At 47.2% G+C, this 17346-nt stretch overlaps 1 protein-coding gene across 1 annotated transcript in view; it reads right to left on the reverse strand.

The window, feature by feature from the left end:
* LAMP3 (lysosomal associated membrane protein 3) overlaps nt 1–17346 on the reverse strand; it is a 40442-nt gene that overhangs the window by 14321 nt on the left and 8775 nt on the right. Inside the window, exons 2-4 of the mRNA XM_017538295.2 lie at nt 13135–13844; nt 11832–11960; nt 2278–2335 (exon numbers count right to left, since the gene is read on the reverse strand). Coding sequence (XP_017393784.1) covers nt 2278–2335; nt 11832–11960; nt 13135–13844 — 897 coding nt within the window. The remainder of the gene's footprint in view (nt 1–2277; nt 2336–11831; nt 11961–13134; nt 13845–17346) is intronic.

Genomic DNA, 17346 nt, shown 5'->3' on the forward strand with positions numbered 1-17346 from the left:
AAAAAAAAAAAAAAAAAAAAAAAAGAAAAGGAGAAAACCTACATGAAAACTCCTAGTACAGTACCTGGCACAGAGGGATACAAACAAATAAAGGTTATTTAACTTTCTGGGGAAACATTTGAGGCCTCTGAGAGATATCCAGTGTGGGCGGGAGCTTGGCTTCTCTGGAAGTGAACACCGCAGGAGCTCTCTGAACTTACCCCACTGTGAGTCATTCTCCATATAGCAACCAAAGTGAGCCTTTATAGATGTGGATCTGATGTATCATTTTCCTCTCTCCCCTAGCCCCCACAGCATCCTTTCACACTTAGAATAAAGTCCAAAGTCCTGATCGTGCCTTGCCCACTGGCCCCGCATGCTCTGGGTTGCCTGGCTGTTCCTCAACCTCATCTGCCGCTGTTCTCTGTCCGGGCACACTGGCACCCTGCAGGTCCCGGAAAACGCTGCCAGTCACCCCTTAGGGCCTGTGTATCTGTCCTTCCTGCCATCTGGAAAGAGCTTCCTCAGGCCCAGATATCCTCAAAGAGCCAAATTTCTCTGCTCAAACTTCACCTCTTCAGAGGGCCTTTCTCCTCTGATGGCTTCCCCACCTAAAATAGCTTTCAATTCCTTTCCACTCCCACTGCTTGTGTTTGTTCACAGAACTTATCACTACTTGGCCGGGCGTGGTAGCTCACACCTGTAATCCTAGCACTTTGGGAGGCTGAGGTGGGTGGATCACCTGAGGTCAGGGGTTTGAGACCAGCCTGGCCAACATGGTGAAACCACGTCTCTACTAAAAATACAAAAATTAGCTGGGTGTGGTGACAGCGTATAATCCCAGCTACTCGGGGGGCTGAGACAGGAGAATCGCTTGAACCTGGGAGGCAGCGGTTGCAGTGAGCCGAGACCAAGTCACTGCACGCCAGCCTGGGTGACAGAGAAAGACTCTGTCTCGAAAAAAAAAAAACCAAAAAACTTATCACTACTTAAGAGAGCGCAGGAGTTCCCCCTTACCCTTGAGGGGCACATCCCAAGACCTCCAGTGTACGCCTGAAGCCACTGAACTCTACATATACTATGTTTTTTCCTGCATGTATGTATATACCTGTGATGAAGTTTAATGTATAAATTGCTCATAGTAAGATATTAAAAATAACTAATGATAAAAAAATTATAACACTGTAACAAAAGTGATGTGCGTATGATCTCTCTCTCAGAAACTCTAATTGTACTTACTCACCTGTGTTTGCACCAACCATGAAAAGTGAAACAGTGAATAAGGTGAGGGGTACTGTATTATCATTTAATGTGTGTGACACCATGAATAAGGTGGGGGGGTAGTGTATCATCATATAACATGCTGTGAAATTGTGAATTAGGTGAGGGGTGCTTTGTCATTTAATGTGTGTGAGATCGGGAATAAGGTGTGCGGGGTGCTGTGTCATCGTTTAACGTGTGTGAGATCGGGAATAAGGTGAGGGGTGCTGTGTCATCGTTTAACGTGTGTGAGATCGGGAATAAGGTGTGTGGGGTGCTGTGTCATCATTTGATGCGTTATTGTCCTCTCCCTCTTCTAGAATGTAAGCTCCATGAGGGTAAGAACTATTAGTTTGAAAAATTATGGGCCCCCAGTGCCTAATACAGGCTTGGCACCTAGCAGGCACTAACTACATTTTAGCAGAATGGATGTAGATTCCCAGAGTATGGAATAAACTGCACTATCAGCAGCAACTCTGTCAAAAAGCCACTAAATCTTTATTGCTGCCAGTCATGATCGCTGACATAATCCAGTCCAGCCTCCTTTATGAGCAGGTGGGGAAACCACAGCACACAGAGGCATGGCAAAGTCCCTCAAAATCACACTGCTGGCTGCTTTCTGTCTGTTCCTTCAAAGCAGCATTGGCTGGGCTCATGGCTCATGCCTGTTATTCCAGCACGGTGGGAGGCTGAGGCGGGCAGATTGCCTGAGGTCAGGAGTTCGAGACCAGTCTCGCCAACTGGTCTCTACTAAAAATACAAAAATACAAAATACAAAAATTAGCTGGGTGTGGTGGCGCACGCCTGTAATCCCAGCTACTTGGGAGGCTGAGGTAGGAGAATCGCTTGAACCTGGGAGGCAGAGGTTGCTGTGAGCTGAGATCATGCCACTGCACTAGAGCCTGGGAGACGAAGCAAGGCTCTGTCTAAAAAAAAAAAAAAAGCAGCATCAAACATGAGCAGATTCAACGGGATGAACAGTGAGCTAACCAGAAACAGCGTCATTGCTGGTAGAGTGGGCATTCTGTACATACTGACCTGGATCTGAGACAGTCAGATAGGCTCCCACTTCACTGATATAATAGGATTTTTCATCCTGTAAAACAGCAGGGGGTTAACCTTTGGGTAATCTCTACTCATATGTTTACAGTCTTGGTTTACAAACTTTGTTCAGGATTGCAGCTGTTAAATCTAGATATAAGGGCTTGGGAGGTACTTGGTACTGGGTCATAATTGAAAATTATGAAAATTCCAAAAAAGTAAACATACCACAAAATAAATATATAATAACAAACAGTTTTCCCCTGGCCCCCAATTCCCCTACTGCATACTGGTTGCTAGGGCCTGATATTCAAATTCCACCAGTACAATTTGAGTCCCTTCAGCTGGGCCAAACTTCTCCCTGTTAAAATGTAAGTCGATTGGGAAGGTGGAGGAGCAGGAGGAGCCTATATTAAGCTTTTACTAGCAATACTACCTAAGGGTAGGAATTCTTATCCTGAGGCCACTCATCCTTTCATTTTTAAGGCCATCCGTCTGGCTTAGAAGGCTCGTCCTTAAGAATACCATGAGTGGACCTCACAGGGTCCGTAACCCCTCTGGGAAAAATAATGTATACAAAATGGTGTGTTTTTGCTCCTATGTAGGGTGTCAGTGGCTTTAAACAGATTAATGGGTCTATATCTTCAAAATGGCTAAATGGGGTCACTGAAAAGGATTATGGGAAGAAATGCCTTACCCTGAGAAGCCTGGGTATTCTCTAGAAGAGATCCCCAAGTGGTTGTATTTAAACACAAAGCAGGGCCGGGCGCGGTGGCTCACGCCTGTAATCCCAGCACTTTGGGAGGCTGAGGCGGATGGATCACGAGGTCAAGAGATCGAGACCATCCTGGTCAACATGGTGAAACCCCGTCTCTACTAAAAATACAAAAAATTAGCTGGGCATGGTGGCACGTGCCTGTAATCCTAGCTACTCAGGAGGCTGAGGCAGGAGAATTGCCCGAACCCAGGAGGCGGAGGTTGCGGTGAGCCGAGATCGCGCCATTGCACTCCAGCCTGGGTAACAAGAGTGAAACTCCGACTCAAAAAACAACAACAACAACAAAAAAACACAAAGCAGCGCCTGCACATTTCATCTAGGAGTTATCTTCCCATAAAAACAAAAACAAACTACAAAACAGCCCTATAAAACCAATGGGAATGAAACCTTCAAGGGAACTGATTTGGGGTATAGGAGGGTAAGCTGAAAAGGGAGTTTCTATTTTTTAATTGAGGTGATCCACAGTGTTTTAAACATTCATTAGAAAACTATGTACGAGTTAGAGGTACAAAAATGACAAAGCAACCCAAATCAGAACCTGAAACTGAGTTACTTCTAGAAGTTTCAAATCTAGTCATTAGAGAAACTTAACAATACTAATCTTGACCACATTAGAGTTCATTTGTGTATGATTAGTGGATAAAATGTTGATTCATTACACAATCAAAGGGTTCCATAAATACCAACTGTTGTAGTAAGGTCACTGACACCAACGCACTGAGCTCTAGATCCTACAATTCCTTGAACTGCACCTACCACACACCAGCTTCTTACCCTGTGTTGGGTGCTGTCTCAGGCACTTCCATGCACTTGCCTTATTTAAATCTCACCATAACCATGAGAGAAAATGAGGCTGGGTGACTTGCTCCAGGTCATAGCTCTAAAAGGTGGCAGGGGAAGAGAGGACCTCCAGTTCTGCCTGCCTCTGAGTCCAGCCTTTAACAGCTCTTTCATACCCACCCCATGCCAGGCATTGCTCTAGGTCCTGGGAGAGGACCTGCTTGCCTCCTTCAAGGTGCTCAGTCTCTTGGGTCTTGAAGGCAAGTTGAACGATGCCCTTGGACCTCCATTTACTTTATGGAGAAACCTCTTTCAGATACCATCTTTGTGTTGCTTTTACATACCATTTATTAAGGGCATTTTTAAATTTTTATTTGGAGCCTCTTTTAATAGAAGAGACACTTATACTTCAGGGTCCACAGTCAGGGTTACAAGAACCCCTCCCCATCCCTAAGGGCAAGGAGGACCCATTGAAGCGTTTTAAGCAGGGCAGGGACATAGTGCAGCTTTGTTTTTGGAAATGGCTCAGGCTACACTGTGAGACTGATTTGAGGAGCGCCGGAACACTGATGAGGTCAGCTGACTCCTCAGAGACCTCTTGGAATCTTCCCTTCCCTTTGGTATCTCCCTGACCTGTCCCACTGAAGGAAAAACATGACTGGCATTTCTGTGAGGGTTTCACAATTCGCCATGTGCGTGCTTTCACTGACATTGGCTCATTTGATCCTTACAACAACCCCGACACAGATACAGTATTATCAGACCATTTTACAGCTAGAACAAAGAGACTCAGAGAGTTAAAGTATCTATCTCAGATGCACACAGTCTGTAGGTGAGACAAAGCAAGAGCCTGCCCTACATCTTCCTCCACGGGACGCATGGGTATAGAACAAAAATTCTTTATGTGAGAATTTCCTCTCACATTCCCTGAAATGCAGCTGAAGCCTACAGCCACTGATGGGAAGCAGGACCGGCTACAGGATGAATTTCTGGGGCTTAGAGCAGAATGAAAGTGCAGGCCACTTGTTCAAAATCAAGAAGCTCATCTGGCAATAGCAAAGCATGACAACCAGCATGAGCCCTTGCGAACGCGCAGGCTGAACACCCATGAACAGTCCCTGACAGGCAGGGCCACTGCTGTCCCACAGGAATCTCGGCTTTCTGGGGCTAATCCAACAGTGAGGCGATGTAGGGCATGTTGGGAGCCAGATGTATGGCTGAGTGCTCCACAGGGTCGTGGGGTGAGCCTTATGCTGTGCTGAGGCACAGGATCTGAGAAATAAAGAGACAGGACACAGAAGTACAAAGAAAATGCAGCTGGGCCTGGGGGGGCCACGCCACCTATAACTGGAGTCAGGTGAGGCCGGTGAGGCAAGGCGAGGTGAGGCCCCGAATGTCCAGAAGCCCGAGTATTTATTGTGTATAGGTTAGGGGGCAGGGCAGTGAGTGAAATGATCTTTAAGGATAGTGATAGGGTCGTGAGCAATAAAACATAGGGCCCACCCCATTAGGTCACCTAGGCCAGGAGGTGGACAGCGTGCAGCAAGGGCCCCGTTCCCACGAAGGCAAGGGCCGTGTGCAGTAAGGGGTCCACCCCCATTAGGTCACCGAGGCTTGAAGGTGGGCTGTGCGCAGTGAAGAGGGTGCAGTGTGCGATACTTCTATCTACAGGAAACTACTTCTAAGAAGATTTATGGGAGGATGCCTTAAGTCACATAGCAGTGACAGAGCTGTCAAGGTTACTGCCACCTTCTGGCAGCTTCAAATGGGTTCTATGGGAAGATGCTTTTCAAGCAGCACAGTAGCAAGAGCTGATAAAGTTCACAGTCACCAAGGTGGATTGCCAGTCTGAGGGCAGACTTCCACAAGAACTGGAGCAAGGTCCTACAACTCCTCTATCAGGAGGAGTGGCTCTCGCCCCAAGCCTGCCATAGAGCGGGTATCTTTACGATACTGAACACTGCCGCCTGGGCCATGGATCCTTGTCCTGGTATAACTGTTTTTCCCTTAAATCATGCTCTGCACTGTGTCTGTTCTAGGCATTCCTCCGATTATAAGCTGCTTATTCCTTAATTCATGCTCTGTACTGTGTCCACTCTAGGCATTCCTCCGATTATGAACTAAGATATAATTATAGGTATATATGTAGGGAAATGTTCTTTAGGCACTCATACTATCAACTATTATATGATTACATATAGAGGATTATATAAAGGGAGTCTTCAAGCCCTATTTCTATAAACTAATATATGATTATGTAAAGGATTATATAAAAGGAAATAGCTGAGTAGTAACACTATGAAGTGAGATATTCCTCAAGCCCTAACTGTGCCAGGGCTCTGCTTAGCTCTCATTCCTCGGTGCCTATAAGGGGGGTTACCCACAAGGCCTTCCACAAGCAGAGTGTGCACAGTCACGGCTGGTTTGTCTTACTGACACGCAGGATGGAGTCTGGAGCCTGTACTCAGATTTCTTTCCATTTTGGCTGAGTCAAAATTAGTCAAACGCTGACTAAAACTAAGCTGATGTCTAGCTTTTTTCTTTATTGAGTCGGAGTTTCCCTCTGTCACCCAGGTTGGTGTGCAGTGGCAAGATCTGCTCACTGCAGACTCAACCTGCCGGGCTCACGTGATCCTCCTGCGTGAGCCTCCCAGGCAGCTGGGACTATAGGCATACACAGCCAGCGAATTTTTAAACAAAGTTTTTTATAGAGATGGAGTCTCACTATGATGCCCAGACTAGTCTTGAACTCCTGGCCTCAAGAGATCCTCTCTGCTTGGCCTCTCCAAGTACTGGGATTACAAGGAATAAGGCTTCAGGTATGAGCTGCTATGTCCAGCCATGATGTCTATCTTCAGGGTAAAGGAAAAGTATCTGTTAGGCGGATTGGTGTAAACAAAAAGGCGGGGGATATTTAGTTTTCTCAAGATTCCAGGTTTGACCTGACATTATCATACGTCAGTTGCCCCACACGTTCTTTCTGAATCACCCTTTCCATCTGGCATTCATGGTGTAGGGTATACCGTCTTGTCTCACCACCATTCAAGACAGACATGGCTTCTGTTCACAAGTCCCTATTAAATGTTTCTTTCCCAGAAAAAAAAAAAGATTCCAAGTTTTATGTAACTTATGCTATGGAATGAGTCTTAGTTAGACAATTGTGCCACTTTGCTCCATAGAGCTGACGTGTTACAGGATGATCTTAAAGGAAATGGAATCGCCTTTGGTGAACTTTTTCTGTAAATATTTTGGGCTCTGTGGTCCTTTGTTAATCTGTCGAGGGACCTTAACATCCTCCTTAGCAAAACCGAGGGTCCACCAACATGTCTGCCTTCGTACCAGCCAACTCATCCTGCCCAGGACGCCAGCATGCCAATGACGTGGGATCCTAAGCTCCCCCCATCCACTTCTGCAAAACACACCATGGAAGTTTCAGAGTCCCAGATGTTCAGGATGTGAATTTTGTCTTCAGCATCAATCACGCCTTTTTTGCTCAACATTGTACTAAATCAGGAAAGGTATTTGGCCCTTAGTGGGGTCAGGAGAGGTGGATTTCCTTTCTTTTTTCCCTCAGTTTCTTTTTTTCTTTTCTTTCTTTCTTTTTTTTTTTTTTGAGTTGGAGTCTCCCTCTGTAGCCCAGGCTGGAGTGCAGTGGCGAGATCTCAGCTCACTGCAACCTCCACCTGCCTGGTCCCAGTTCAAGCAATTCTCCTGCCTCAGCTTCCCAAGTAGCTCGGATTACAGGCACGAGCCACCATGCCCAGCTAATTTTTGTATTTTTAGTAGAGACAGGATTTCACTATGTTGGCCAGTCTGGTCTTGAACTTCTGACCTCATGATCCACCTGCCTCAACTTCCCAAAGTGCTGGGATTACAGGTGTGAGCCACCGCGCCCGGCCTCAGTTTCATTTTTTAGAGAACTGAAAACATTTCCCTGTCAGTGTCTCCTTTGGTGAGGGGGACATGCTGAAAGCTGTTGGGACCCTTCAAGTTCAAGATAACATTCATGTCTCCCCCCACCTCCCTGGGACATCCGTCCAGGTGGGATAGTTGCTTTTAACACATCCTTCCGTAAGTGTGGCCTGTGCTCAGCACCACCCCTTTCTCCTCCACCCCTTTGGCAGCTTTAGGTCTCCAGCCCTGGCTCGCGACATAGGGAAATCAACCATCACGAGGGGCGACGTGCCAGGGTCGGGCAGGGCACTGGCCAGCTGAGGTCTTGGAATCAATGCTGCACACCCACATGGTGTTTCCCCAGAGCTTTGCTTTTTTTTTTTTTTTTTTTTGAGCCAGGCCCTGCCTCTATCACCCAGGCTGAAGTGTGGTGGCACGATCATAGCTCACTGCAGCCTCGACCTCCTGGACTAAGTGATCCTCCCACAGTAGATGGGACTACAAGCACACGCCATCGTGCCCAGCTAATTTTTGTGTTTTTTGTAGAGATGGGTTTTCATCTGTTGCTCAGACTGGTCTCCAGAGCCCTTGAGGGGCGTTTGGAACTCCCTTGGCCTATGGGCTAGGCTTCTGAGGACCGTGACCAGTGTTCAAGTGTTAACACCCTCAGAGCCCATCACTTAGAACCCCCCAGTCATCTGTGCTTCCCATGCCCTGTTTCCCCGGTACTTTTCCCTCTGCCTGGAAGGCCCCTCCCGCCCCTCAGCCCTGTTGGCATTCATCCTCAAAATAACTCAAATATCATCACCCTGTAAAGTTCCCCCTTCCCCACCTCCACGTCAGGTAAAATGAGAGACTTCCTCCTCTTAGTTCCCTGGTGCCCTTTGTTCATTGTTCCTCAACATTCGTCAATGCACTTGCCACATATCTTGCCATCCCCAAGGCAAAGTCTACGGCTCATTCACACCGTTCTCTGGTGCCCACCCCGACTCGGTGTATAGTATATCTTTAGCAAACGTCTGATGAACAAATGAATCCATGAAGGAGAAAATCTACATTTTGCAGAGAACTCTGGGTCAGAGTGCCAAAAAGTAGATCACAGGTTCCTTTTGCTGTGTCCAGAACAAAGCTTTACGCACTTAGCTCAGCACACTCTTAGGACAGCTCAGCAAAGTAAGTACTCATTGGCCCTGTCTTATAGAAGAGGGACTGAGGCTCAGAGATCACGAGCAGCCTGTCCATGGCCACAAAGCAAATGCGAGGGATAATTTGTCTTAATTGAACAACAAGGAAAAGGGACTGATTTCGTGTTGTTGTCATTGGTAGTATTTCGATTAAAAAAACTACAAATTGGGCCGGGTCCGGTGGCTCATGCCTGTAATCCCAGCACTTTGGGAGGCCGAGGTAGGTGGATCACTTGAGGTCATGAATTTGAGACCAGCCTGGCCAACATGGTGAAACCGTGTCTCTGCTAAGAAACACTAAAATTAGCTGGGCGTGGTGGCACTTGCTTGTAATCTCAGCTACTTGGGAAGCTGAGGCAGGAGAATCTCTAGAATCGGGGAGGCAGAGGTTGCAGCGAGCTGAGATCATGCCATTGCATTCCACCCTCAGCAACAAGAGCGAAACCCCATCTCAAAAACAAAAAACTGCAAATTGAAAGCTGGAACAATAGCCTATATTTGTTATTTTTCTTTGACAGCCAAGCTCATTGTTAGGGACAAGGTTGGTTAAATTCTCACTAATAAACGGGTTGATAAATCAGGCCTGATCAACATCCATTTATCATTCTACAACTTGGCTCTCATCACATCGATTATATCATCATAAATAAACTCGTATTTTCTAAGGTTCTATTTTTCTCCAGAGCCATGGTTTTCAACCGCAGCTGATGTGTGCCCTCCAGGAGACATCTGACGATGTCTGCAGACATTCGGAGTTGTCAGACTGGGGTGGGCAGTTGCTCCCGGCATCTGCCGGGACGGAAACCAGCAATGAGGCTAAACAGCTTTCAGGGCACAAGGCAGTCCCCACGCAAAGACTTATCTGGCCTCAAATGTTAATGCTGTCGCTGGGGAGAGGTGCTGGCTGAGAAAGCAGCAACATCAAGAAACAGAAGAAAGTAACAAAAAGAGAGGTTGAAAGTGTCAAAGACATCTGTTTGCAGGTCTGCCTCAGGCCCGGCAGCAGCTGCCCTTGTGTGCTGAAGTGTGTGGATGCCTCCCATTAGGCATAGTCACATGGGCAGTGGGCAGCGGCCTGGGTGGAACCGAGCCCTGAACCAAAGCATAATGCCAGTGTCGGTATCCTCTGCTATTTTGCCAAAGTGACTTTTTTGTTTGTTTTGGAGAGCAGTAGTGCAATCATTGCTCACTGCAGCCTTGACCTCCTGGGCTCAAGCAGTTCTCCCACCTCAGCCTCCTGAGTAGGGCTACGAGCATGTGCTACCACACCCGGCTAATTTTATAATTTTATTTTTTTTCTTTGGTAGAGACAGGGTCTTGATATATTTCCCAGGCTGGTCTTAAACTCCTGGCCTCAAGTGATTCTCACACCACTGTATCCAGCCCAGTGACTTTTAAAGAAATTCTTGGGCTGGGTGCAATGGCTCATGCCTGTAATCCCAACACTTTGGGAGGCCAAGGCGGGTGGATCACTTGAGGTCGGGAGTTCAAGACCAGCCTGACCAACATGATGAAACCCCATTTCTACTAAAAATATAAAATTAGCCGGGTGTGGTAGTTCACGCCTGTAATCTCAGCTACTTGGGAGGCTGAGGCAGGAGAATCGCTTGAAGCTGGGAGGCAGAGTTTGCAGTGAGCCGAGATCGTGCCATTGCACTCCAGCCTGAGCAACAAGAGCAAAACGCCATCTCAAAAAAAAAAAAAAAAAAAAAAATTCTTGTCCTCTCTGTAGTTTAACTTCAATTTCCCAGGGATAGGGCACTCATTCCACCCTGAATGTCTTCCCCATTTGGTCTTAGGGGTTACATATGAAGGATTGTGTCCTTCTCACTTGGTCCCAAAAAGAAACCACTGATTTCTCAAATGCAAATTCTACCTTAGTATGCACCATGAGAATAAAGCCTTTGAGACCAAGTTAATAATGACAACAATCAGAACCACCACCCTTCAATGAACGTTGTTATATGCTATGCTAGAAAGTTTACATACCCCGTTCTAATCCTCCCAAAGGCCTTACTAAGTAGATGTAATTATTTCCATCTTACAGACTGGGAAACAAGCCACAGCTCCCCTGAGATCCTGCAGCTGATCCCAGCTGCAAGGGGCCTCTCAGTGCCTCCTGCCAGCCCTTCCTGGGGCTATTTGAAGGACACTCTGGGGCAAGCAGAGGTAAGTCTCTCCCTAGGGAGTGGGATGACCAGCCCAGCCCCCTCTGGTCTCCAAGACATTTGCCCGTTTCAATCACTGCAACTGCAGCTGTGCCTCTTGAGTACCCACCACTTCCCATGTACGGGGCATGCTCTTTACAGAGGCGAACTTGAAGTCCTTTCCTCCATTTTTCAAATGCTAAAATAAAGCCCAGACAGGTGAAGCTGCCTGTGCAATATGACAAGGAGAGCAAGCGACAGAGCCAAATCCACAGTGAGACTCTCTGACCTCAGTCTCTGTCCACGTTGCTTCACTGTCCGCCCCTTCCAGGGTATGGTCTGGGAAACTCAGTGCCTGGTCCAGCCCTGAATTCTGCCTGCTGTGGTTGGAAAGAACCTGTTCTGACATTTGATTTTGGCTTTTGAATAACCCTGTTCCTCTGGTGTCCTCTGGGAATTTCTGCAGGTTTATTCATCTGCACCACTTCCTCCTTCGGCTGGTTTGCAAAGGGCATGGGTGCTTAAGTTCCCCAGAGGCCAAGTCTCCCCTAAGAGACCCTGAAGCCCTTCTTGGGCTGCACGGAAGGAGCTGAAGGGGGAAGAAGGCAAATACAAGATGTTGACACTTCCTCCTCTCCATCCCCAAGAGCCTCACTCTTATCAACAAAGACCTCAAACTGAAGTGTGAGGTTGCACCCCCGGGCCCCAGGATGAGGGAGAGGGAAAGCTACGCTGGATGCCGTTTGTGCAAAGGAACTCAGGCCTCACCTTGGTAAATGTGAAATTCACAAATCCGCCCTGAAAATTCAACAGAAGGTTGGATTTTCGGGTGCCACAGTTCCCAGAGGCTTGGGTTGCGTTGGGGTCGATGTTGAAGTATCTCCGAGGCGAAAAAACCTAAACCAAGTGAGACAGATCAGCTAAGTGAGAGGTAGAAGAAAACTCTAGCTAGAGAACCAGAAGCACAGGCTAGTACATGAGCCTGGAACTTACAGCTGAGTATTCACTGGAGAACTGCAGAGTCCCCAGACAACACCTCTCATTTCCAAACTGTTCTGTTGGAAAGCTTTCTTAAAGAGGAGTTCTCACTGGGCATGGTGGCTCATGCCTGTAATCCCAGCACTTGGGGAGGCTGAGGTGGGTGGATCACCTGAGGTCAGGAGTTCGAGGCCAGCCTGGCCAAGATGGTGAAACCCCGTCTCTACTAAAAATACAAAAAATTAGCCGGGGATGGAGGCAGGCGCCTGTAATCCCAGCTACTTGGGAGGCTGAGGCAGGAGAATTGCTTGGACCCAGGAGGCAGAGGTTGCAGTGAGCCGAGATCATGCCACTCACTGCATTCCAGCCTGGGTGACAGAGCGAGACTCCGTCTCAAAAAAAAAAAGAGGAATTCTCCCACAAAGAGGAGTTCCTTTGTAAGAATTGATGGCAGGTATATTCCCGAGAAACGGCATGGAATTTATGTTAAGTCAAACATGTTAAATGATACTACAGGGAAGGCTTTGCTCTGTAAGGCACCTTTGTGTCACATGACAACCTGGATGTGGAAGTTTCCTTTGAAATCATTAAAGTTTGCAGACAAAGAAAATATTGTGTTAGTGATTCCTTCAGTACAGCGAGTAATCACAACCCCTCTCCCTCTCCGTCTTCTTGTTAATGTGGATTTCCGTATTAATGTCATATACTAATGCCTGGAGCCATAGGGACCATCTGACTTAAAGCTCTCGTTTCACAGGAAAGGATATGAGGCTTGTAAATCCTGGAGTGGTAGGGAGGGGCTCAGATCAATGCCGAACCTTGCAGGACACTCTGCCCATGTTGGCTAAAAGTCAGGGGTGTGAATATTTACATTTTTGTTTGCCTTTCTCTCTCCAAACAGAAAACAGAAAATTAGTTTCTATCTCCATGTATATCCTAAAACACAATCACCTTTTAATGGAGTACCTTTTAATGAGCTCACAGTGATTTGCTTCATTTAAAGACACGGATGTGGGGAACGCTCATTCCTAGCAAGGCAAACTCCACTCAGACTTCCTGGAGATGGTGTTGCAGCCCTGTGGCCCCCACTTACCGACTCCTTATCTTGAACGATCAGCTGTATCCCCATCTCTGCTTTTATACAGAGTCTGCTTCCATTCAGAACCTGGTAAGTTCCGGTCTTGGCTGACGCTGGCTGAGGGGCGAGGGTGGGTGCAGGAACGGTGGAGACAGGCGGGGCTGTCCCGGTGGTATTCTGTGTGGCCGAAGTTGTGCCTGGGGCATGGGTGGGTTGGACGGGCTTCTGACCACCTGTGCTTTTGTGTGGCGTTGTGGGTAAAGTTGCTGGAAGGATGGTCTGGTTACTGGGTTGGGTGGGGTTCCTAGCTGTGTGGCTGACAGCTGATGAACCGGTTCCGGTTGTATGAGCCGGTGGGGTGACGGTGGCTGGCTGTGAATGAGGGGCTGAGCTGGGGCCGACCGTCGCTTCAGTAACTGGAGCAGCCGTGTGAGAGTTGTGGGGTGTGTCCTGGGTTGTGACCAGGGTGCGGATGACTGGGCTTGTGGTTACGGTGCTCTTTGCAGTTACCAGGGTGGTTGTTGGGGTTTTCATTGTGGACGCCATTTGAGAGGGGATGTGACTGTCCACTAGTCTTGCTGCTAAGGTTTGGGGAGGTGCTTGGTTAGCTGGCTGCAGGACAGGCTTTGCTGTGTGCTGTACTGTTGCTGCTGTAGTGGGCTGAGAATAATCTCTGGTTTCCGGAAACGCCTTTGCTCTCATTTGACTGCCATCCTGCAAAATTACTGAAAATCAGGAGACAAAAGGGTTAAAAACACCAACCCAGTTGCTTACAAGGTCCCTCTCCCATCCCCATCTTAATATTTGTTCATAAAAAAACCCTAACCACATATTTTAATAGTTGGGCAAAGTTTACGAGGGTGTAAGAATGAAGCAAACATCACCAGATCGTCTACCCCCGGCCGCGGTGGCCATGTTCTGGTTGTACCCACGTCTTCTACAGGGTGATGGCCGTCCCACGGACGTTATTCCGCACCCAGCCCCTTTGCCTGTGTGGGGTGTGGTACGAATACACACCAAAGCGATCGTGCTCAGCTAGATATCTAAGTGTCAATGCCTCTTCATCCTCCTCCTTCAACTGTGAGTCCAGACAGCTGACATAAAATACATTCCTGGGTAAACAGCTGCTGTGTGGCCTGATAGAGCTGGGCAGCATGAATAATGGCAATAAAGCTTTATAGAGTTACACGGTTTTCATAGAATCATATAATCCCAGGTTTGAAAAGGGTCTTAAAACTCCTCTAGTCCAAACCCTGATCTTTTTATTTTTCTTTTTCTGAAACAGAGTCTTGCTTTGTCACCCAGGCTGGAGTGCAGTGGTGCGATCTCAGCTCACTGCAACCTCTGCCTCCCAGGGTCAAGCGATTCTCTTGCTTCAGCCTCGTGAGTAGCTGGGATTACAGGTATGCGCCACCATGCCCAGCTAATTTTTGTATTTTTAGTAGAGACGGGTTTCACCATGTTGTCCAGGCTGATCGCAAACTCCTGATCTTGTGATCTGCCTGCCTCGGTCTCCCAAAGTGCTGGGATTACAGGTGTGAGCCACTGCGCCCGCCCTGAACCCTAATCTGATGTCTGAATAATCCCTACAGATCTTTGCCATGTGTTCATCCAATGGAGCCTTAAATGCTCCCAATGACAGGGGACTCATCTCTTCACAATATAGTCCTTTTCATTTAAAAAAAAAATCTTGTCACCTGTTGTTTTCTCAATACAGACCAATTCCTGTCATTTTCTTACTTAACTTTTGGAGTGGCCCAGTCTTTCTCAACCAAGAAAGCAAAGGCATGGCTGCTCTGATACTTCAGAAAGCTGCCCTTTGTGTTCTGGCTTCCATGGCGGCTCCTCAGGGCATCTTGTCCTCCTCACATCCGTGATTCTGCACTGCAGCCGCGTTAATTACAACTTGTAATTAGACATGGGGGTGGCATTCAGACATTTCACAATCAGCCTGGCCGGCATGTACCAGCCGAATATTTTCCCTGATGAAATGTTTGCTTCTTGGTTTATTCGTTGGTCGTGGATCTTTCCTCGTAGCTTCAGAGTACCCTGAAGGTGAGAGCTGTGTGTGCCGTTTTCACCACCAGTGCCTTGCAGAGACAGAGTTCAGTAAATATGGGTCGAACAAATAAATGACTGAATGTGCTAATTGTAGGCCTTTTAGGATTGTTGCAAGGCTCAAATGAGTTGATTTAAGTAAAACTCTTCATGGACCATTAAGCACACAGACAGCGTCTACTGCTGTCACAGATTCTCTCCAGAGCCTGTCCATGAGGGCAGAAGGCCTCTGGTTCTTTTCCAACTAGAATAGGTCTATCCTTGCCTCCTTCCAGGCACATATGGATCCAGAAAAGTGAACAAAACATAGATGATGGGCTGGGCACGGTGGCTCACATCCCAGCACTCTGGGAAGCCAAGGGGCCGATCACCTGAGGTCAGGAGCTCGAGACCAGCCTGGCTGACATGGTGAAACCCCGTCTGTACTAAAAATACAAAAATTAGCTAGGCTTGGTGATGTGCACCTATAATTCTAGCTACTCAGGAGGCTGAGGAAGGAGAATGGCTTGAACCCAGGAGGCAGAAGTTGCAGTGAGCTGAGATTGTGCCATTGTATTCCAGCCTGGCCAACAAGAGCAAAACTCCATCTCAAAACAACAACAGCGAAAACAGATGATGTCTTTAGGAGTCTATGTTCAGGCACGCTGAGAGATGGCTGTGTCCCTTCAATTTTGTGGTTTCTCTGTGTTTACCCACAGACACTCAAGAGAGCTGGAGCTGTCCTATGCTGGGCTGTGACTTGGGAAAACACAGAGTAAGGGAAAGGAGATCACGCCATGATAGTATTTACAAAGTCCCAAAGTTCATATCCAGTCAAAATAATTCGTACCTGCCTTTTCTATCTCCCTCCTCCATTCAATACATTTGAAGTGGTTACTTTTCTCATATTAATAACAATAAAAATTCTAAGTTACTGGACGATTACTACATGGAAGGCCTCAGGCCACGGGTCACCTTTTACCAAGTTCTCCCAAAAACCCTTTGGTGGGTACCACTCCATCCATCTTTCAAATGAGGAAACTGGGGCTTGGAGGATTTCAGCCATTTGACCTTCATGACACAACTAGTCGAAGCTGGGGCTGAGACTTGGGCACTTGTGCATCTGCGTCAAAGCTTGTCCTTGGAGGGATGGTGGAGGTGGAGTGTCTCAGGGAAGAATGGTGAGAGAAGACGCAGAAGCAGAGGGGAGAGGAGGAGGAGGGTGCCCTGCAGTGACCCCAATTCACAAAAACCGCATAATGATGATCCTTGGTGAGGATCTCAAAAGTTTATGGGCTGAAACAGGGATTCTTTTCCAGAAGAGGTCTAGCTTTAAGCCCAGTAGTAAAACCCACAAATTACTTCTGTACAGCTGGTTTGCAAAATAGGAAAGACAAAAGCATCTGTTCACGTTGCCTTAAAAACCTTTTAAAAAGACCAATTGTTATTAGCGACATGAAGTTATTTGAGATCATTATTTAAGAGTCTCTTCTTGAATCTAAAGTATTCATTTGGACAAGTTAAATGCATGATACTTGAGAGTTGGAGGTTTGATGGGCTATAGGCTCACTTTGCAAAGTTTTGTGAAATCCCTACATGTAGAACCTTTATACGAATGTCGCAGAGCTTGGAGAAAAATTTTTCACTTCGAGATTATAATGGAGGTTGAGCGTTGATGAAGATTTATTTGAGCCATTCATTGGGGCAAAACCTGCATTGCTGGTTCTTGTGTCAAACACCAAGAGTCTCTTTAGGTTCATACTATTACTATGGAGAAAGAGAATTCACTCTCAAATGTGTCTGCCAGGACTAACTCGTGGTGAAAAATAAAGATGGCTACAGAGAACTCTAGGAGACTAGAAATCACTAGCCAGTCGTTCTCTTAGGGAAGCGATCATATCACTGCTAACATCCTACTGTGTATGGCTGGTATTTATAAGCAATAGAGAATCTTCTCAACTGAGTACAATTTCCTAAACTGAGTAGTGCACCCTTTGAAAAAAAAAAGTCAGGTCGGGCGCGGTGGCTCACGCCTGTAATCCCAGCACTTGGGGAGGCCGAGGCGGGTGGATCACGAGGTCAAGAGATCGAGATCATCCTGGTCAACATGGTGAAACCCCGTCTCTACTAAAAATACAAAAAATCAGCTGGGCATGGTGGCGCGTGCCTGTAGTCCCAGCTACTCGGGAG

The sequence above is a fragment of the Cebus imitator genome, unplaced genomic scaffold (genome assembly GCF_001604975.1).
Source record: "Cebus imitator isolate Cc_AM_T3 unplaced genomic scaffold, Cebus_imitator-1.0 Scaffold111, whole genome shotgun sequence".
Taxonomy (NCBI): domain Eukaryota; kingdom Metazoa; phylum Chordata; class Mammalia; order Primates; family Cebidae; genus Cebus; species Cebus imitator.